The 22817-nt window shown below is 55.6% G+C and overlaps 1 protein-coding gene across 3 annotated transcripts in view; it reads right to left on the bottom strand.

The window, feature by feature from the left end:
* Positions 1-10761, bottom strand: part of VAV1 (vav guanine nucleotide exchange factor 1) — a 58263-nt gene extending 47502 nt beyond the window's left edge. The window contains exon 1 of one of the 3 annotated variants that reach the window (XM_074935731.1): positions 10409-10761. In XM_074935731.1, the coding sequence (XP_074791832.1) occupies positions 10409-10612 (204 nt within the window). In that variant the 5' untranslated portion in view covers positions 10613-10761. The remainder of the gene's footprint in view (positions 1-10408) is intronic. The other 2 variants (XM_074935730.1, XM_074935729.1) reach the window with 2 other exon arrangements.
* Between the last annotated feature and the right edge of the window lie 12056 nt (positions 10762-22817).

Consider the following 22817-nt stretch of genomic DNA (forward strand, 5'->3'; position numbering starts at 1 on the left):
CAGAGCAATCGGAAGGATCTTAGCATAAGCAAGAATCCAGCCCAATGGGTCAAAACTCATCTCTGGTTTGACTCCACCAAACTCAACAGAGCACTAATGGACAGAGAAGCCAAGAGAGAGTGTAGCCTGGGAAAGTCACGGCCGTGGGATAGTTCAAGGGGAGAAGGAGCAAACCTGAATTCGGTAAACACCAGATTACCTGTATCCCAGACAGGAAGGATCATCCAGGGGTAAAGGCATTAACGTACAATTTTGGAGACCCAGAGTCAATTCTTAGCTTCGCTCCAGATTCCCTGGGTGACCATGGGCAGGTCACTCCATCTCTCTGCGCCTCAGTTTCCCCATCTGTATCATATGTATAATAGCAATGCCCTGTCTCATGGGATGTTGGGATGACTACATTAAAGACTGGGAGGTGCTCAGATCTGACAGTGATGGGGGCCAGCTAGGTAGCTTACGTAGCTATCACCCAGGACTCCATTGTGCTGGGTGCTGTACGTACACAGAATGAAAACACAGTCCCTTCCCCCAAAGACCTCACAATCTGAAGCTTGAAACTCTGAAACCTAAAGGGCACAACCACTAAAAGTCACATAAAGAGACCCCCCACTTTTGTTGTTATTTAAAAATCTCATGATTTTAAAGCCAATCTCACAATTTATTTTTTTTTTTTGGATGGGGCTGCACTGTATTTTTTTGGTAGACGTGAGGCTGGCGACGTTGCGTGGGACATGGCAACGTCACAGCCAGGCCGGTAATGCTGCAAGGGGACTGGCAATGCCATGCTGGGGCTGGGGCTGCCGCCTGGGGCCTGACAAAGCGAGGCCGCATGGGGGTCTGGTGAGGCTGCACCGGGACTGGCGATGCCCGGTTGGGTGGTGCAAGATCCACCGAGAGGTCATGCTCCCTTCCACCAGCCACATCTCTTTACGACTAGGGAGGGCTGGGCCGGAAACAGGAAGCTCTGCAGAGCCATCAGAACGGCTTCCTCCTCCCCCGACCCCCCACGGGGGAAATTGGCTACCGCAGAGAGCAACCAATGAGCGCAACAGGGCTGGCGTTTTCCTCTGGCTGCGTCTGCACAGCCTGGGCTGGGGATGTCCCATATCAGACCTACCCACTGGATGCTGTGCTGCGTGGAGCACACGCTTAGCAGCAAGTGAATCCAGACCGAGTCTGAGCGGGCGGCTCATCGGTGTCCATTACATCATTGGTGTCAGTTACACCGGCTTAGACCCCACCCCTCGCGCTTGATTCTCAGTTACCCCATTCCCCTGCTTTGGGCAGAAATGGTGGGGGGGGGCCTTTAAACCACCCTTTGTGCTCCTCGTATTCTGGGCCCTGCCCGGCTTCTGGTCCAAGTTAGAGCAGCCTCAGGGCTGCTCTAACTCAGTGGCCCCTGGGAAGCAAAGAACAGCTGCAGCGCGGTGCACTCTAGCCGTGCCACTGCTCCACCCTCTGTGGGAGCAGAGCCTGCCCCTTCCACCAGATCCATCAGGTGGGGAGGCCCCCACGTGGGTGGAGGGGATGCTCAGGGCGGGTGTACACTCCTGGAGCAGCCTAAAGGTCCCTTAGCATCACCAAGAATCAAGCCCCCGGGGCCCCCAGCTGCCCCACTGGGACGGCCAGTGGGCTATGAGCAGCCCCGATGCAGGATGCTAACGGAGTTGCCGCAGGGCCAACTCCCACCAGCGCCACGATGCTGCCTCCCTCGCTATTAGTGATTCAGGGGCTCAGTGCAGAGCCCCCCGCTCTACTCGCGAGGTCTGACCTTAGCCAGGCTGAGTCTGGGCTGCAGAGACCCATCTCCTCTCTGTGCGGCTGCTCTGGAGACAAGCTCCTCTGTGGCTTGGGGGCCTTGTGCTAGCTGGAAACCACCGGCTCTGTCTGTAGCTGCCCTTTCAGAAACCCCAGAGCTCTGAGGTCTCCACGCCCCCGCAGGGCTCTGAGCATGCTCCCCAAAGGGAATCAAAGCGCAAGGCGAGTTCCCAGGTGAAGAGCAGGTCTTCACTGCAGAGTTAGCCTTTGCAGCATGGCCCCGCAATTCCCCTTCTGGTTCCATCCACACACAAACCCCGCCCAGCTGGCCCAGCGGGTTAGAGCCGGGTGCCACTTGCACTTTGCAGTGTGGATGCAGGTTAAAACCACTCTAGTTCTCCAACGCCTTCCCACCCTTCCCACAAGGGCAGAGAAGTTCTCCCACAAGGATCAGAGCTTAATGCTGCACTGAGATCCACAGGCATGTGCCTGCAGCCGTTCGAGCAGCGGCTTCTAGTGGACCAGTAACTGGGGTCGGGCTGGGCTGCTCCTGCCCGGGCTAAGCCAAGCCAGGCGCCAATCAGCCGGGCTATCTCTGCAGTGAAGCACTATCTGGGGTCTGTTGTATTTGCCTGCATCGCACTGGGTTTGTACTGGAGAAGGCTGATCGGAGAAGTGTGTCTGGTGCTTGGAAGAGGAGGAGGGGAGGTTTGGAATGGTCCCTAGTTCTTGTGGCAGGTAGTTCCACCGGCTGGGACAAGGAGGCTCTGTCTGGGGCCTGAGCAGCAGGAATGTTGACCACAGGCCCCGTCCCGGAGCTTTAGGCTGGGCCCAGGCCAGCAAGAAACTTGACGAGAAAGACCGAGCCCTTGAACTTGACTCTCTATCCAACGGGAGCTGGTGCTGAGAGCAACAGGCAGGGTGATGGGTTTGCGGGAGGCGTGCTGCAGAGTACTGTATGAGCTGGAGTTTCCCACGCACTGAAGGCTTCAGCCAGATCTATCACATGGCTGTAGTTCAGTGACGAAGGCCTGAGTCACTGAGGCCAGGTCTTTGTCCAGCAGGATGGGATGGAGTCCCCCAGCCAGCCAGCTGCACTCTCCTCAGCGGGCTTCCCTCTGTCCTCCAGCGTCTCCTCTGTCTTGCTCAGGTTCAGCGTCTCTTCAGCCACGCGCTGACCTCGTCCCGTCCCTGGGCCACATGGGGGTGGGCGGTGCATGGTGATGGATAGGCAACATCTGCTTATTGCTGGTACTTAAGTCCATGTTGTCTGACCGGGCTCACCTCGTGCCCACATGGATATGTTGACTGGGACCAGCGGAAGAATGGATTTCTGTGGGACTCCACCAGGGAGGGGTCCAGTGGCCGAGGGGCGGTTCCCCATCACTGCTCATCGGGCGCATCCCTCCAGGAAGGACTTAAACTATTTCGGTGCATTCCCTGGACCCTATGTCATGGCGCAATGATCCCTGCGCTGTGACCCACCGCACCACGAGACGGGATGCTGGAGTAGATGGGCCATTGGCCAGATCTGGTTGGGGCAGGGACCGTCTTTTTGTTCTGTGTTCATGGGCAGCGCCTAGCACCATGGGGTCTTGATCCATGAGTGGGGCTCCTAGGCAATACCATAATGCACCTAATACATAATAATAATATGGCAGTGGGTCGCACACCAGGCTAGCTAGACCGTTGCTCTGATTCAGTGCGGCAGGGGACGAGAACCAGATTAGATTACTAGGAACACAGGGATTGCTGGACAGGATCGGACCCGAGGTCCTTGCAGCCCAGGATCTTTTCTCGGACAGTGGTCAGTGCCAGATGGTGCAGAGGAAGGGGGGGAGGTTTGGGAATGGTCCCTAGTTCTTGTGGCAGATAGTTCCACCGGCTGGGACAAGGAGGTTCTGTCTCCTGCACAGACCAGGTTTACCCTGCAGTAGCAAATGGGGAATAATCTGCCCCTCACGTTAGGTCTCCTGGTCTCAGAGATCATCTCAAACCCTGAAGTTTAATCTCCTTTCACAATGTGACCACCAATAATTATTACAATTCTGGATATTATGTGTATTACGGTAGCAGCCGGAGGCCCCAACCTAGATTGGGGTCCCCCATTGTGCTGGATGCTGCACAGACCCTGATTGAAATCAAGGCCCCCATTATGCCAGGCGCTGCACAGACCCCGACCAAGATCAGGGCCCCGTTGTGCCGGGCGCTGCACAGACTCTGACCGAGATCAGGGCCCCGTTGTGCCAGGCGCTGCACAGACTCTGACCGAGATCAGGGCCCCGTTGTGCCGGGAGCTGCACAGACCCTGACTGAGATCAGGGCCCCGTTGTGCCGGGCGCTGCCCAGACCCCGACCAAGATCAGGGCCCCATTGTGCCGGGCGCTGCACAGACTCTGACCGAGATCAGGGCCCCATTGTGCCGGGCGCTGCACAGACTCTGACCGAGATCAGGGCCCCGTTGTGCCGGGAGCTGCACAGACCCTGACTGAGATCAGGGCCCCGTTGTGCCAGGCGCTGTCCAGACCCCGACCAAGATCAGGGCCCCATTGTGCCAGGTGCTGCACAGACCCTGACTGAGATCAGGGCCCCAATGTGCCGGTTGCTGCAAAGGCCCCAGCTCTATTTAGGTGCCAAAATCCCATTGACTTTCAATGACACTTAGGCTCCTGGGACCCCAATTTACTTCTGAAAATGGGACTTTAGGCACCTAAGTCATGTAGGCGCTTTTGAAAATCGCACCACAGCAAGTTGGGAGCAGCGTGGAAAGCAGCTCTGGGGAGAAGCAGCGAGAGCGAGCAGCTCCCGCAAGCGGAACTGAGGAAGGAACTTGAGTGCAAGCCCAGCAGAATGAAGAGTTTCAGCGAAACAAACAGCTTTGCTCTCTCAGCATCTGCCCGAGTCACACACACGTGCAGGGAGGCTGGTACGTTTCATGTCTCCTGGGAAAGCTCCGATTGGCCGCCCCCTCACCCATCTTCCCCTGCAACCAAGGGGCTAGAGACTCTCAACCAAGCCTGTGTTCACTCACCAATGGAGCAGCTAGCACGCCTAGGGTTGGATCCAAACGCCCTCTGAATATCGGTTCATGGACTGCACTGAAGTTCAAGTCCACCTCTAATTTACACAGCGCATCATCCATCCCGTGAGACCTCAGAGCACTTTACAAACTAGACAAGGATCACTTTGCCACCACTAAAATGCAGCCACCTCTGAGGTAGGACATGGCAGGTGATCAACGGCATATGGTGATGCTGAGCAGGCATTGCTCACCCTGCACTGAAATGCAGCCACCTCTGGTGTGGGACACAGCAACACTGTGCAAGGGATCACTCAGCCAGTGTTGAAATGCAGCCAGTTCCGGGGTGGGATGCAGCAGCTGCTTAATAGCTGAATTGCAATGGTACACATTGATTGCTCACCCAGCACTGAAATGCAGCTGCCTCTGAGGTGGGATGTGGCAGCTGATCAATGGTACGCGGCAACACCGCGCAAGGGATCGCTCACCCAATACTGAAATGCAGCTATCTCTGGAGTGGGATGCAACAGCTGCTTAACAACTGCACAGCTGAAACGCACAATACTGCCTGGGACAGAAAGTGAAGGAGAATTAAAACAGCAAGGGGGATAATTTAGAGAGGCAGAATGGAATGACTGAGATTAGAAATCGGGTAGAGCACCAGGGTTCACACCCTTGAGCAAATTGTCCTGGGCTCTTTAGTGACCTAAATCCCCCAGTGACAGGCACCTCCGAAATATAGAAGTGGTGAGAGCCTCAGAACAGGTGAGAGCTAGCCAGCAGGGCGTTCCACAGCAGAGCGGTGACACCAGGATTAAGTGACACCAGGGGCCAAGAGAGAACCATAGGGTTGGTTTGTGTCCAGCAGCCTCCGTAGAGAATCCTATTTACAGTCATCACAGCTGAGTCCTAGGTTGTTCCGACCACCAGGGATGCTCTGGATGGTCTCCCAAAGTGCAGCACCCCGGTGACGATGCATTGGGGTCCGTCCTGGAGTCAGGTAGCAACCCGCCCGCAACAGCACTCTGGGTTTCCCATCCAAGGACCAACAAGACCTGGCTAAATCACAGTATAACCCAGCACTGAGTGCACATTACGGATCTCCCTGAAGCCCCTATCCACAGAGAAGCTTGTGCTTGTTACAGCCCCAGAGCACAGGGCTCACCCACCCACCACTGAAATGCAACCACCTCTGGAGTGGGATGCAGCAGCTGCTTAACAGTGGCAGAGCCACAGCACACAACAGTCCAGGACGGGAAGTGAGGGAGCGTTAAAACCGCTGGGGGAGGGGGATTTTGAGAGGCAGCTAGGGAAGCCTGGCTCTTCAGTTCAAGCCGCTGTCGCTTTGAGCTCTGGGGCATTCAGTTCAATGACCGTGACAGGTGTGTCAACCAAGATAATTCGCTTGGCAGCTTCCTTAAAGCTCCTCTTCTTGGGAGAGCCTGCCTGGGGCATTCTGGCTCCATTGTTCAGTCTGTGGTCACCCTAGGAACAGTCCCGTAACAGGCAACCTCACCGGGGATTTGACTATCTAAACACCACAGGAGCTGTTTACAGCATTTTCCCCATTCAATGGGGATGTTGTTTTTAAACACCAGGCCAAGTTTACATCTTGTTGGGGCCAGTTCTTAGAGGCAGTAGAGCCTAGTGGGCAGAGCACTAGACTGGGACTCAACAGACCTGCATTCTAGTCTCAGATCTGCAGCTGGGTGACCTCGGGCAGCTCTGTGCCTCAGTTTCCCCACCTGTAAAATAGGGATGTTGGTGCTTAACCTCCATTGAGATCTACCAATGAAAAGGGAGAGCTAGGGATGATTATTATTCAGGACCCAAGTCCTATTGGGTGATAGGCAGGGAATATATGGTCTGCCAAACTCTTATCGACCAGCACTCCCTTGAGCCCAGTGCCAGCTAGTTCCACAGTCTCATAGAGTTTAAGGTTAGACGGGACCATTAGATCACCTAGTCTGCTCTCCTGTGGAGTACAGGCCACTATATCCCACCCAGACACCCCTATACTGAGCCCAGTGACTGTACTTAGACCAAAGCACTTCAGCCCTCAAGAGACTAAACTGCTTTGTACCACACACAGAGACCTGGAGAAACTGAGGCCCCTGTGATGGCAGAGCAGGTGAGACACGCCCAGGTGATCCGCCAGAAAGGCATAAAACCACCAACATCCCTGCCAATTTGACCCAGGGGAAAATTCCTGTTCCGATAAGTTGCTTCAGAAGCAAGGGAAGCCCATATGCTGCATCTAATGATGTGACCGCAAAGCACTCCCTATCCGCAAGTCTCAGAGAGTTTTATTCTCATCCCCAGAGGGAGCAAACTGCGGTACAGAGAGAGACCGGTCACCCAAGTGTGTTGGTGGAACCCAGGCGTCCTGACTCCCAATCTGGTATCCTGTTCACTAGAGCCAGGGAGCGGGTAGTTCTTGCTGACCCTGGTCAGCGGTCAGCCCTGAAACCTGAGATGGCACTGCCGCATAACGCCTTTCCAAAGAAGTTCCGCGTCGTCATCTGCCATTTGTGCAAATAGGGAAACGGAGGGCCAGGAGGGGAAGCAGCTTCACAGACAGAAGCAGTGGCAGGCTCCGAAATGGAACATAAAAGTCCCAGCCGCCCCACCCCTTGCGCCACTCACCCGCACTTCCCTCCCTGTGCTGGGAATAGAGAGAACTCAGGAGAGCTCCCAGCCAGCCTGCTCTGACCCTGCTTCCCTCCCAGAACCCAGGAGTCCTGATACCCAGTTCTGCTTCCTCCCAGAGCTGGGACTAGAACCCAGGAGTCCTGAGTCCCAACACCACATAGAACCCAGTTAGTAAACACTGCAATTGGGACTCAGCAACACACAATCATGCCAGGGTTGGCCACACACACGCTCCTGCTCTGACTGGTTTCTGGCAGCTTCTCAAACACAGAACACAGTGAGCGTCACTCGAGGACTCACAGATCATTTAAAGGGAGACTCCCCTATTCCCACGCACGACACAAGGCCTTTCTTGCCAAGCAGGATTCCAAGATGATTGTCACACTAGATATGGCGCCCGGAGGAAGACCTCAGTTCACAAAGACAAGGGCTCACCTAACACAACCCCCCACATTTCCTTTTGATCTGGTGTAAATCTGGAGTAAGTGCCTTGACATGCTGGATTTACACCAGGGTAAGTCAGAGCCTGCCCTAGCCTCCCTTTTTCCTCGAGTCTCTGAGGAGTAAGAGACTGAGAGCGATTTGCTTCTTTTGTCTCTCCGCGCAATCACATGGGAATGATTGAGACACCCGAGGACTCATTTCCAGACAGTCACTGTCTTACCACTGAGAGAAACGCTGGCCCATTCTGCCCTGCTATCCTGAACCCAGACCACCGCCAGCACCGATCAGTGCCCCCTCACCCCAGAGCATGTGTCAGGGGTGGAAACCAAGCCCAACTTTTGCCTTATCTCAATACACCCAATTCCGGATTTTCCATCCCTTCTGACCCTCCTTTGAGCCTAGATCAGATTTCATGGAGGCTTAATTCACCTCCTGGCCACGATTTCCAGATCTCACATGCTTGGGCCTGGTTACTTAAAAGTAACGCCAGCCTAGCTGCATCAGTTAGGGATGTGGGTTTTTACCGCCCTAGCTAAGCTCTAGTTTGTAGGGATGCGGCTATACCAGGAGAAGAGGGCCGGAGAACCAAAATCAGCAATTCCAGCGAAAGCCCTCTGAGGACAGGTCTACATTAAAAACGTTGCCAGTGTAATAATGTTGCTTAGGGACGTGACATCCCCTTACCAGCAAAAACTCTGCTAGAACTGCAGTTACTGTGGCCTAGACGTGTATGTGCCGGTATCATTTATTTTGTTGTACGATGGAAGCACTCGTTTGCCACAAGCTGCGTCTCTAATAACTATCCGTTAGTCTTTAAGGTGCCACCGGGCTCCTCGTTGTCTTTATACTAGGAGGGTTTGCCGGTGCAGCTATTCCAATACAAACCAGGCCTTAGTGTCCACACTAGGAGGGCATGGCTGGTATAGCTATCCTGGGAAAACTTAAGTGTAGACGTAACTTGAAGGTCCATTTCATAGAATATCAGGATTGGAAGGGACCTCAGGAGGTCATCTAGTCCAACCCCCTGCTCAAAGCAGGACCAATCCCCCATTTTTGCCCCTGATCCCTAAATGGCCCCCTCAAGGATTGAACTCACAACCCTGGGTTTAGCAGGCCAAAGCTCAAACCACTGAGCTCTCCCTCCCCCCATTTGTACTGGCATCTTTCGTAGCAGGACAATTGTTGTTGTAAAAGTTGGTCCAATATTCCCTCACCCGCCTTGTTTCTCTAATAGCGGGACCATGACAGAGCTGGGAAAGGAACCCAGGAACTTGACTTCCAGCCTCCCCTGATCTAACTACTAGACCCCACTCCCTTCCCAGAGCCATGGATGGAACCCAGGAGTCCTGACTCTCATTCGTCCCTGCTCTCACCCACTTGACCCCACACCCCTCCCAGAGCTGGGGATAGGATCCAGGAGTCAGGGCTCCCCAGTCCTGTCGTAAATTCCCCTCACACCAAGCCCCAAAACTGAGGGCCTACCCGTTGCCCCAGCTCAGGGCCCACTGAGCCTGGCACTCTCCAATTCCAGGCACAGCTCCACAGCTGGGTATCCGTTCCCCAGTCCCCTCCTGTGACTGTCGGTCCTCTACAGAGCCAGGGCCTGCTCGCATCTCCCGCCAAGGCTTTGCAGCTAGGACTCCAACCCCGCTCAACAGGGCTTGCCAGCCCCCACCCCACCATCATTCACCCTCCTGCCTGTGCCCTGACCCAGGGGAGCTGCCCCAGTGCCCTGGCCCTGCTCCAGGGGGCTGCATTCCCATGTGCCAGGGCATCAGGGCCTGGTTCACCCCAGGGCCCATCTCAGCCCCCACCCGCACCCAGCCAGCCCTGCTGTTAACCCCTTAGCTGCTGAAGGGTTCGTTGCTGGTGTCTGCTTCCCCCCCACTGGATCCCATTTCCTCCCCATCCCCAAAGACAGCAATGCCTGTAAGCACCCTCCTCCCACACCACCCACCTTCCTGTTAACCCCTTAGCTGCCAGGTGAGGAAGCATGTAAGACTCCCCAGTTCCGTGTTAACCTCTTAGCTGTCAACTGGGGCCCATAACCACCCACCACCCTGCTGTTAACCATTTAGCTGCCAGCTGTCCCAGCAACTCCCCACCCCCAGACACACACACTACTGTTAACCCCTTGCTTGACAAACGGGTCTCATAACCCTGCTCCATCTCTCTCTCAAACACACACACAGTGTTAACCCCTTAGCTATCAGCTGGACTCCATGAACTCCCCCTCCTCTTGGATGTTAACCCTTTAACTGTCAACTGGGTCTCAATCCCTCCTCCCCTTTTTGAGGGGGTGGATATTAACCCCTTAGCTGCCAGTGAGCCCCCATAAGCCTTGCCTCCCCCTTTGACGTTTACCCCTTAGTTACCAGCTTGATGCCATTAACTCCCCACCCCATGGACATTAACCGCTTCACGGCCAGCTGGATCCCATAAGCCTCCGGCTCAGCTCCCAGATTAACACCTTAGCTGCCGGGAGGCTGGAGGCTGCCCGGCCCCATTCCTCCCCCGGTTCTCCCGCTCACCCACCTGGGACATCTGGGGCCGCAGGTTGATCTCCCGCAGGTTGACGGCGTGGGGCATTAGGTTGTTGAGAAGCTGGCAGAGTAGGACGCCGTCGCGCAGGGCCTGAGCCAGTTCGCACACCTGGGAGCTGGGCCAGGTCACCCGGTGGTTGGGGGGCAGCACCCGGCACTGGATCAGCCAGTTGGCACACTGCTTCCACAGCTCCATCTCCCCGACAGAGCGTCCTTGCTGGCCGGCTGCTGACGGCTTCGGCTGCCTCCGCCTCCTCCTCGTGTCTGGGAAACCGATGCCTGAGAGCGACAGCTTCCTCTTTTGCAACTGACAACACCAAACCACAGAGCAAGGGAGCCCATGTGGGGGCTGGGGTGGAGCAGGCCTGGGAGCTTCCCCCTCCCGCACCCCAGGGAGAAGCTACAAGGGAAGGGTGCCCCTCTCCTCCAGGGGCATCAGAGAGAGCTTCTCTGGTGAGCAGGGTAAGTGCTGGCAGAGGAGACAGGCCCCTTTTAAAAGCACCTACTGGGGAAAAAAAGTCACACTTCGTTCCTGTGTGCACACAGCTTGGGGAGCCGGGGCTAGTCGCTCTGCTCTGCTCCCAAAGACTTTGGTCCCCTGAGCTAAAGGAAAAGCTCCTCTGCTTGCAGCAGTAGTAGACATCTTATCTTCTCCGTAGAACTGGGCAGTATGCTCTTGCTGTCTCTTTCACACACATGCACCATGTGGCAGGCAGGTCAGTATGATCCCTGTTTCACAGGTGGGGAAACTGAGGCACGGAGCAAGGGAGCGATTTCCCAAAGATCAGCTAGGAAGTCGTCGGCAGACTTAATAGAAGCGACTCCCTGTTTCTGCCATAAGAAGGGTGGGTGGCCGTTCTTTGTGGCGTGTGTGCCCCTCGTAAGGCAAATCAGTTCCCATCAAGCACAGCCGGAGGGGGTGACAAGAAGCAGAGACGCAGCCAGCGATCTGAGCAGTAGAAGCAACAAGTGGGTTTGCTGTCACGGGGAGATCGTGGGAGGGGGCAGGCCGGGGAGCTGGTATCTACAGTGAGATGCCCTGGGTGGGTCAGCTTCTGCACTGAGCCCAGAGCAGTCTCCATCCACTAACCTCCCCGTCCCCACAGCAAATTCAGAGCAGTGCTTCCAACCCTATCTCCTCCTCCCACCTTCTCCATTGAAATCCCTGCAGGGCGGCCACCTGTTTGCCCGAAGTGACCACTAGGGGTCACTCTTCGCCACATTTTGCAGGGGAGGGGGCAGGGCTTGCAGACAGATTTGTGAGTGGATGGTAGGGGGTGGTTGGGCTCAGACCTGAGTCTGAGCTCTGGATTTACAACGCAGTGTAGACAGAACATTGGGGTGCCTGGCCCTTCACACCCACACAGCTGGGATCTAACCCTTTACCTGGGCTAAAGGGCTGTATCCAGATTGTATCCTCAGGGTGGGGAGTGGAGTATGGAGAGAGAGAGACAATATCTATTTATCCCCACTGTCACCGATTCATCTATTCCTATTAATAACCCAATGCCCCTCTGCCATGTACATTGGGCAAACTGGACAGTCTCTACGTAAAAGAATAAATGGACACAAATCAGACGTCAAGAATTATAACATTCAAAAACAAGTCAGAGAACTCTTCAATCTCTCTGGTCACTCGATTTCTGATCTCAAAGTGAGTATCCTTCAATAAAAAAACTTCGAAAACAGACTCCAAAGAGAGACTGCGGAATTGGAATTAATTTGCAAATTGGATACAATTAACTTAGGCTTGAATAGAGACTGGGAGTGGTTGAGTCATTATACTAAGTGAAACTATTTCCCCTTGTTTATTCCCCCCCCACCCCCCCCACTGTTCCTCAGACGTTCTTGTTAACTCCTGGAAATGTGCTGGAAATGGCCCACCTTGATTATCACTTCAAAAGGTTTTCTCTCCCCCCACCCCACTCTCCTGCTGGTAATAGCTCATCTTAAGTGATCACTCTCCTTACAATGTATATTTTTTCATGGTCTGTGTGTATATAAAATCTCCTCACTGTACTTTCCACTTTATGCATCCGATGAAGTGAGCTGTAGCTCGTGAAAGCGTATGCTCAAATAAATTGGTTAGTCTCTAAGGTGCCACAAGTCCTCCTGTTCTTTTTGCGGATACAGACTAACACGGCTGCTACTCTGAAACCCAGACTCTGTCTGTCAAAAGCAGTGGATCTCAACCCGAGGTATGCATACCCCTGGGGGTACACAGGGGTCTTCCGGTGAGTACATCAACTCATCTAGATATTTGCCTAGTTTTACAACAGGCTACATAAAAGCCCTAGCGAAGTCAGTACACTCTACAATTTCATACAGTGACTGGTTTATACTGCTCTATGCACTATCCACTGAAATGTAAGTACAATAGTTATATAATCCAATTGATTTATTTGATAATTGTATGGTAAAAATGAGAAAGTCAGCCATTTGTCAGTTTTGTAATACTGTGCTGGGACACTTTTGTATTTTTATATCTGATTTTGTAAGCAAGTAGTTTTTAAGTGAGGTGAAACTTGGGGGTAAACAAGACAAATCAGACTCCTGGAAGGGGTACAGTAGCCTGGAAAGGTTGAGAGCCACTGATCTTTGTAGCAGTGGTTGTCAACCTGTGGTCCTTGGATCCCTGTGGATCCACAGACTGTGTGTAAGATTTCCAAAGAGGTCCAGACCTCCTTTTGAAAATTTTAGGGGTCCACAAATGAAAAAAGGTTGAAAGCCGCTGATCTATAGCCAGGAGAACTGTTTGGAAACGGATGCTGTGTTTCATAAGTTTTTTTAAAGCTCATTTTTCAAATTTTCAAAAATCCACAGAAAATTTTGACCCCCAAAAACCCAAAAATGTTTTAGTTTTTTAGTTGTGAGGGCAGGAATGGTCTCTTGCTATGTGTCTGTGCAGCACCTGGCACAACGGGGGCCCTGATCTCCGTCAGGGTCTGTGCAGCACCTGTGTTTGGCTAAAGCATGTTTTCTGGAAAGGCATCCACTCTGGATCCGAAGATATCAGAGATGGAGAAGCTGCCCCTTCCCTTGGTACTCTGTTCCAATGGCTATTCACCCTCACTGTTAAAAATACCTGCCCTAGTTTCTAACTGGAAGGTGTCCAGCCTTCCTGTCCAGCCATCAGCTTCTGTGCTGCCGGTGGGAGTACTTACCCAACCTGATCAAGTCACCACATTTGTGGTCGTGGGTTTGGAGCTGAGTTAAACCAACCTCAATGCCAGGTCATTTCCTGCCCAGTCACCCAGCTCAGAGTTCCCCATCAGAGCACCTGCAAGGAAGGTAGGTTTCTGAGTCACCACAGCAGCAGTGGAGACCCCCAGTGCCAAAGCTCCAGTTCAAAATCCGTGAAACTCCTCATCGCTCACATCTGCCATGCTGAACCTGATAACAAGCTAGGCACGCTGCAACCACTGTTCCTGTTTGGCCCAGGATGGGGCCCATCCAATTCTTCCTGTAAAACCAACTTCCCTGCCCCCCACCCCCACCCGCCGGCGTCTCATTTGTCTCACCCACCCTATTACCATATACCTCACCATACATGAGGCAAGAAAGGGATTTTATGTCAATTTCACAGTTGGGGAAACCGAGGCACAGACGCACATACACTCTCTCTATAGAAAAAGGGGAGAGCAGAAGCAACTTTGCCAGGGCTGCAGACAAAGTCTGTGACAGAGCAAGGAATTGAACCCGGTCTGCCTTAAACCCCAGGCTAGTGTTCTAACCACTGGACCACTCTTCCCCTTTCTTTTCTGCTTTGTCTACTTGAATCAGAAGCCCTTCGGAGTGGACCTGACATTTTCTATGTTTGTCAGCACCTAGCACAGCTGCAGCTCTCTGTGCTACTGTTTACTGTTTAAAAATTTAATAAACAACAACATACTCTGGCATGTGAGAGGCAGTGGGGTCTAGTGGCTAGGGCATGGGCTAGGGACTGAGAACCTCTGGGTTCTAATCCCGCCTCTCCCACTGTCCTGCCAGGTGGCCTTGAGAAAGTCACGCCCCTCTCTGTGCCTCAGTTTCCCCTCCCTTTGTCTGTTTGGAAGGGGAGCCCTTGGGGGTGGGGTCTGTGGGTAAGTGCAGCATTGAACTCCCTGGAGTTCAGCTGATTTACACCAGCTAGGGAGTTGGTCCCCAGGTCAAGGCTGGCGATTGCAGCCCCCGGGTGACCTAATAGTGACAGCATCATCCTTCCTGACGCAGAGATTACTCATGGCCCCGGACACGGTGCTGCTGAGATGAGAGTCAGCCAGCTTCTCTCAGCCTCAGCTCTGTTCCAGGCTGACACAGTCATGGTAACAGCGGGGAAAGCTGTCAGCAAGCACCCGCCACCTGTCCAAGAAACTCACTGGAAAAGTCAACCCACTCCTTCCAGCCCCAGCTGCCACCAGCCATCTGGCCCGTTGTTCCTGCTTCAATCCTTGCTGGGCTCCTACTTCCAGAGTCTTTTATAAAGGAAAAGCTCCTTTATAAGGCCGTGATCTGATCTCCCAAGGGAGGTTGGGCTGGATCCGACCTGGGATGGGGAACCTTGCACTAAAGAGAGTGGTGAGGGTGGTTCCGAAGGGGGCGCTCTCCATTCCGAATCAGCGCTGGCCCCACTACCCCAGGGCAGCACTAGGGGGCGCTCTGCTGCAGGGAGCAGAGTGGGTGGGTGGCTGGCTCATTCAAGGGGGCTTTCCCCTCTGAATCAGTTCTGATCCCAATCCCATAGCCTGGTGGCAGGGGGGCGCTGTGCTCCAGGGAGCGGGGTGATGACTCAGTAGGGGTCGCTCTCAGCCTCCACACGGACCCCAGTGCTGCGGCATGGTGGCAGGGGGCGCCATTCAGCTTCACACAAGAGATGGGAAGGGGGGATACCAGGAACCCGTTGAACCAGAGGGTGGGAAGCAGTTCTGGCTGACACACAGCAAGAGGCAGTGTGGGATGGAGCCGAGGGGGGCTGTGCACAAGGCCCTGGTGACAGGAGGTGTTTCGTGCACTGGCACACACATTCACACTCAAGCCGACACCAACCCATAGTCACATTCACACCAACAGTCCTAGAGGAGTGGTCACATCTACCGCACAAACAGCAACCCTCACCGTGGCTGTGCTTACACCCTCACCCCCCATCACACCCACACCAGCTGCCCCTCCACAATCGGACTCACAATAACTCATAATCACGCAGGCTCCCAAACACACTTCTCACACCTTCAAGGCTACACAAACACACTAGCACCCAGGCACACTCGAAACACAGACTCACAAAGACAACCCAGCTGACACCCACAAGCCTACCCGAGGACACTAACGTGCCATTACACCAATGTACACCCAGAAATCAGACTCACAGACATACCAGCTCACACTCATACTCTTCAAACTCACACCCAAAACACACAACCAGACTCATCATCTCAGTCACAGAGATACACTCAAACTCACACCCACTATCACATCCAAAACACAAAACCCAACTCACCATCACACAGATACATTCAATCTCACACTCACTAACACACCCAGAATACACAATCCAACTCAGCAACGCACAAACTCAGTCACATACACTCCAGTCACACCCAAAACACACAACCAGACTCACTTTCTCACAGTCACAGAGATGCTCTCAAACTTACACCCACTATCACCCCCAGAATACACAACCTGACTCACCAACTCAGTCACACAGATACATTCAAACTCACACCCACTAACACACCCATAATACACCAGACTCAGCAACACAAACTCACAGTCACAGAGATACACTCAAACTCACACCCAGAACACACAACCAAACCCACAGTCACACAGATACATTAAAACTCACACCCACTGCCACACCCAGAACACACAACCCAACTCCCAGGGATACACTCAAACTCACACCCAGAACACACAACCAAACTCACAGTCACTGTCACACCCAGAACACACAACCAAACTCACAGTCACTGTCACACCAGAACACACAACCAAACTCCCAGGGATACACTCAAACTCACACCCAGAACACACAACCAAACCCACAGTCACACAGATACATTAAAACTCACACCCACTGCCACACCCAGAACACACAACCCAACTCCCAGGGATACACTCAAACTCACACCCAGAACACACAACCAAACTCACACCCACTGCCACACCCAGAACACACAACCCAACTCCCAGGGATACACTCAAACTCACACCCAGAACACACAACCAAACTCACAGTCACTGTCACACCCAGAACACACAACCCAACTCCCAGGGATACACTCAAACTCACACCCAGAACACACAACCAAACTCACAGCCACAGGGGTACACTCCACCTCACTCCCAGACTCACAAGCGTTCCCCACCTCACATCGTCACCCCCACAGCCCCTCACCGTTGCACGCAGCCCCGCCCACACCCACAGGCTCGCAACCCCCCCGGCTCCGGCGCCCCTGCCTGCTCCCGGGCTCCGCTGCTCCCGGGGGTGGGTCCGGGCCCTGGGCGGAGCCGCTGCCGGGCGCTGGAATGTGCGGAATGGGGAGAGCGGCGAGCCCGGAGCTGGCGGGGACCTGCCGGGGCTGGAGGGGGAGGGAGCCGGAGCCGCGCACGGGACCCCCAAGCGCAGCGCTGCGCCCCAACCGCTCAGGTACGGGAGAGACATTGGACACCCACCCCTGCGCCTGCCCAGGCTGGGGGTGGCCAGGAAGGGGGAGCCCTGCGGGGGGCGGGGGGGTCTGCAGGAGACCTGTTGCTTCTGTTTGGGGGAGCGGCTAGAATCGGGGGAGGTGTATCCTGGAGGTGAGATCTGGGTGGGTGCCCTGCCCTATAGGAAAGGAAATGAGCCAGATCGGGGTGGGGGACTGCCCGGGAGGTGAGATGCGGGGGGAGGGGACCTTGCCCATAGGAGGAGATCCAGATGGCGGGGGTGTCCTGAAGGTGAGATCTGGCGGGGGGAGCCCTACCCTATAGGAGGTGGCCAGGATGGGGGGCAGCTATCCAGGGCGTGAGATCTTGAGGGGATGCAGCCCAATAAGAGGTGGCCAGGATCTGGGAGGGGGGAATCTACTCTGGGGACCCCTGCCCTGGCAGTGACATGGGAGACGTTCCCACTGGCTCCTGCCCTGATGGGGTACCCAGTTACAGGGGTGAGAGGAGATTTGTTTGCGGGGAGTATGTTAGCAAATACCTTCTCCCCCACCCCTCGGAGCCTAGGGGGAATCTTATCTCTGTTCCCGACCGCCATTTTTCAGACTGTTTCCCTAGAGAGACTGGAGCTCTCCCTAAATCCCCTGCATACCCTGCCCACACCCCAACACCCTTTGTTTGTTGGTTACCCCCCAACACACACACACACACCCTACAGCTGGCTTAAAAGCACAACCCCCCTTATCTAGCCCTTGGAAGAGGGGCTTTGGCTGCGCGATGATCTGTCTGTGGGCAAGACAATTGGGGGGTGTAGGGGCTGGTTCAGCCCCGACCCCGTGGCAGTCGGAGGGGGACCCTGGATTTACCCTGGGGTATCTGAAATCAGCATGTGGCCAGCATGTGTCCTGCCTATGCTGTGGTCAGGTGGCCCGCGGCGCCCACGGAGCCCTGGCAGAGGTGAGTCCACAGGCTTCACTGGTGGCGGTGGGCCGTGGCTGATCGGAACAAATACACGTGTCACGTCACTTATTTCGGGTGACCGGCTTCCTTCCCCGGCGGTCGTCCAGTCGTTGGTGTCCATGCCCTTTGCCAGTTTTCCTTTTGGCCCCGGGTACATGGGCGTTGCTCTGCGGGAGTTGATGGGGCCAGATGCCCGGCTGGTGTAAACTGGCTCTGCTCCTTTGGAGTCGTGGCTGATTTACACCGGCTGAGTTCCCCGGGGAGTGTGGGAGGAGGAGCCAATCCCTGAGCCTGCCTCCGCACTAGTGTTGTTCCAGCAAACCGGGCCTGCAATGGCCGGGGGGAAGCACGCCAGGGTGGAGGATTTCCTCCCCATTGTGTGGCCGCCCAGCCCTTTGTGTTTGGATTCCCAGGGATGGAGCCACAGGGCCGGGGTTTCCATGTCCTGAGCCGGGCGTGCAGCTCCCGTCCAATGGGGCTGCGCTGGGGGATTAGAAGGGTGGTGAGAGCCAGGAAAACTACAGCATCACCAGGCCCCTGCATTGCCGCTCGCCCAGTGCCACGGAGTTCAGGGGCCAGGACTCAGGGACTGTCCTGCAGGATCAGGCCAATGGGCCCATCTACCCCAGTATCCTGCCTTCTCCCTCCCCGCCCACACCATGGTGCCAGGTCAGGCCAATGGGAGCATCTAGCTCAGTATCCTGCCTGCCCCACCCTGGATCAGCTCCATGGACCCATCTAGCTCTGTGTTTCCTCACCCTTGATGGCCCATTGGTCTGAGCTGTCACAGCCAGCCTGGTATCACCCCCCCCCCCCACCCCCCAGTCCCTGTTGCATTAGATCCAGACAATAGTGTTAATCCGGGGATGTCACTGAAGTGACTCTGGATTTACACCACCCTAGCCGAGGCCAGAGTCCGGCCCTGCGTCTCCCCATTCTCCGTGGAGCTTGGCTGGTGCGCGCGCCTGGCTTAGCTGCTTATTTGGTCTGCCCCACGGATAAAGATCAGGACCCAGCATGTGCCATCATCTCCCTGTGATTTTTTATCTGTCTCTCTAATTCTTTGCTGATGAAGACACCGGGGCTCCGGGTCTGGGCCCAAGAGCTTGGGAGCCGCCCCTCCTTTCATCTCACTTGACTCGCCATTCAGTTTCTTCCCAGGGGGCTTTTGATCTGAATCTCATCCCCTTTTAGGAGGAAGCATCTCTGTGGGGGGTTGGCGTGAGCCCTGGAGGGTGGAGACCCAGTGGTGAACGGTCCTAGCAGGTTGGATGCCCCGTCAGACTGGGCATCCCCTCACGTGAGGCCCTGGAGTTGCCTGTACATCGTAGATTCTTGTATCCCTTGATCAGAGTGATTCAAACCAGCCTGACTCTGAGAGAATTAAGCAGCCTGATTTATTTCGGTTAAGAGGTGACTTGATCACAGCCTAGAAGCACCTATGCTAGGCAGCTCTGACATTTAGCAGGAAGAGATGCAGCGGCTGGAAGCTGAGGCCAGACAAATTCATGCTGCAAATAAGAATCACATTTTTAACAGTGAGGGGGAATTAGCCACAGGGGAGATCATGTCAGATCTGGGCTTGTGATTTACAGAGCTGGGAAGCTGCGCTGGCTGGCTCTGGTGTAGGGGGCTCAGCCCTTCTGTAGACGGGGGCCTGTCCCTGACCTTGGCAGGAATTTTGTCTTGGCAGCTTTGCTGCAAGGATCAAAGGAAGCAGAGGGCTGGCTGGCTGAGCAGGGGATATAATCAGAGCTCTAACACGGTGCTTTCCACAAGCAGATCTCAAAGCCCTTCACCATTTTAATATATTTATCCTCCCAACTCCTCATCTGAGGCAGGACCCTGCTGGTACCCCCATTGTACAAATGGGGAAACTGAGGCTCAGAGAGGCTACCTGACTTGCCGAAGGTCACCCTGGGAGTCTGTGGCAGAGCAGGGATTAGAACGTGGGTCTCCCAAGTCCTAGGCTAGGGCCCAAATTATTGGAACATCATTCCTCTTGGAGCCTTTTCCTCTCTGATTCCAGCGCAGGTCTGTAGCAGCTGGTGCCCACGTATGGCAGCTCAGCAGCACCTGTGTTGAATGAACGGGTGGGTCTGAGCCCTGTTCCATATGGGCTTGTGTCCCTCCTGTGGGAACCCAGTGTCAAGATTCAGGGGGGCAGAGCATCCTGGCATCTGCAGGATGACGGCTCCCTCCCAGTCCCACGTGTGAGTAGTGTGGACGGTCGGGTAGCTAATGCATGGGGCTGGGAGTCAAGAGAACGGACCGCTGCCCACACTCAGGGCCTGATCCTAGACCTGTTGCCATCAGCTGCAGAATGCCCACTGAGTGGGATCAGGGCTGGAGGTAGAGCTTTTCTGATGCCAGAGCTGGGGGGGGGGGGGTGGCCCATGCTGCAGCACCCCACAGCTGGAGATGGGACACCACGGGGACCGGTGCTCTTAGGAGGTCCAAAGATGTCTGGCTGGTGGGTCTTGCTCACCTGCTCAGGGTCAAACTGATTGCCAGATCTGAGGTCGGGCGGGAATTCCCCCCCTGCCCCGGCCCAGATTGGCAGGGACCTGGGAAGTGACGGGATTTGCCACCTTCTGCAGCATGGAGCGTGGAATGTCTGCCGGGGTCACCTGGGCATGTCCCCATGCCCTGATCATTTTGGGCCCCTAGCTTGTCGGGCCGAGGAAGCGGGTTAAACTGCAATCGCTCCTCTTTCACCCAGCAGGATCCTTGTGTCGGATGGGCCTTTCCTCGTTAATTGCATTCAAGGCAAGCAGGCTTTGCGGGCGCCTAGTCCCCTGCGAGGAGGCTTCAGACCAGAATCCCAGTCGGCGGCTGTCTCACGTCATCTAAAGGGGGCAGAGCGTCCGTCCGGCTTGGGTGTGGTACCTGCGGGTGCACAGATGCGCTAAGCCTAGACAGGGGTTCTCAAGCTTTTTCTTTCCGAGCCCCCTTCCCCTCTCCCCCTGCCCCATGCTATACAAATTCCACGGCCCACCTGTGTCACAATGGTTTTTCTGCATATCCGGTAGATTAAAAGCCAGGGCGGAGGTCAGGGGGTAGCAAGCAGGGCAATTGCCCGGGGCCCCACGCCCCACAGGGGAGCCCCCGTGACGCTAAGTTGCTCGGGCCTCGGCTTCAGCCCCAGGTGGTGGGGCTCGGGCTTCGGCTTCCTGCCCTGGGCCCCAGCGAGTTGAACGCCGGCCCCTCTCTGGTTCGTTTTGGCGGGCCCCGCTGAAACCGGCTCGCAGCCCCCCTAGTTGAGAACCACTGCTCTAGGGTTCCCGTCGTGGAGACGCACCCAGGCCACATGGAAGGACGGTGTTTGGGGACAAAGGGGCTGGGTGAGCCATGTGGCCATGGCACCGGGAGCTCAGAGTCTCAGTGACCCACCGAATTTGGGATCCCTCTGCTGCCTCTGTTGTAGAAGTACCACGGTAGGAAATGTAGGCTACCCCAGCCCTGGCCTCTCCCAGCAGGGGGCGCTGTGGGGAGCGGGGCAGGAGAGCTGGCTGTCGTGGGAGCTCCTGGCTACCCCAGCCCTGGCCTCTCCCAGCAGGGGGCGCTGTGGGGAGCGGGGCAGGAGCGCTGGCTGTGGGAGGCACTCCAGGCCACTCCAGTCCCAGCCCCTCCCAGCAGGGACTGGGAGCCCCAAGGTGCAGCCCCTAACTGGAGGGACCACAGCTGTGAAGAGTAATGTGACTTATTGGGGGTCTCTGTAAGTAGAAGAGGCTGGGTGTCCGGGGTGGGTGGAGGAGACGGGGTGCTTGTGGGGGCTGGGGGAAGTCACAGCAGGAGCAGGGGCAGGAGTCCAGCAGCAAGGCTAGCAGGGGGTCCTGATCAGAGGGTGACCGAAGCCCTAGGAAAGGACTAGACGGACGTGGGGATCCTGGATCCAAGGGCTGAAGGTGACTGCTTTCTGTTCAGTAAGATGAATTAACCAGGCTCTGGGAGGGCAGTGGGGTGTAGTGGTTGGTGGGGAGACTGGATTAGAACCCAGGAGTTCTAGCTCTGGAAGGGGAGTGCCAGGCGGGCTGGGGAGTAGGACTCCTGCATTCTGTTCCCAGTTGCGTGGCCTCTGAATGCCACCACGGTGAAGGAGGAGGGGAAACTGAGGCACACACGCAACCAGGGTGCAGTGACCTTGTGGGGCGCACGCTGGCTGCAGGGCAAACCCCCAGCTCCTGCAGTGCCCTCTCCCTCTCCTCCGTAAGCAGGAGCGCAGACTCGTATCAAACGGCCCCGTCCCCTGTGCTGAGGGCTCTTGCACGCCAGCCAGTTGGAGCTGCACCACGGGGCCTGCTCGCTGGGCTGGAACTCTTCCGGCCTGCCAGGGTCACGGGCTGCTGGCGGGCTCCCAGTGCCGCTGACTCAGAGCCCAGGCATCCCAAGGTGTGCTCGGCGTCTGATAACCTGCCTAGGCAAGGAGCTGCGTGAACCGGAAGGAACCACCCCGAGCAGGCAGTCCGGAGGAGCCAGCGTTGGGACAGGAGGATCTGATCCCGAGGACTAGACTCCTCCGGGTCCGGGTGAACAGCCAGGCTCCTCACAGGGTAAAGGGATCGGAGAGGGTTACATGCCATGGCTGCTTTTGGCACTTTGCTCTTTCCACTCCCCCCCATCTTATCGTCTTCCCCTCGTCTTCCCGCTCTTTGCACAGCCATCCCGGGCCCCACCCGCAATGTTAGTGGTGATCTGACCGTAGGTTCTGGAGCAGTGGTTCTCAGGAAACCACGGGGGGGCCATGGAGTTTTTATAGCACGTTGGGGAGGCCTCACAAAGGAAAAAGTTGAGAACCCCTGGTCTAGGGG

This window comes from Natator depressus, chromosome 20, assembly GCF_965152275.1.
Source record: "Natator depressus isolate rNatDep1 chromosome 20, rNatDep2.hap1, whole genome shotgun sequence".
Lineage (NCBI taxonomy): Eukaryota > Metazoa > Chordata > Testudines > Cheloniidae > Natator > Natator depressus.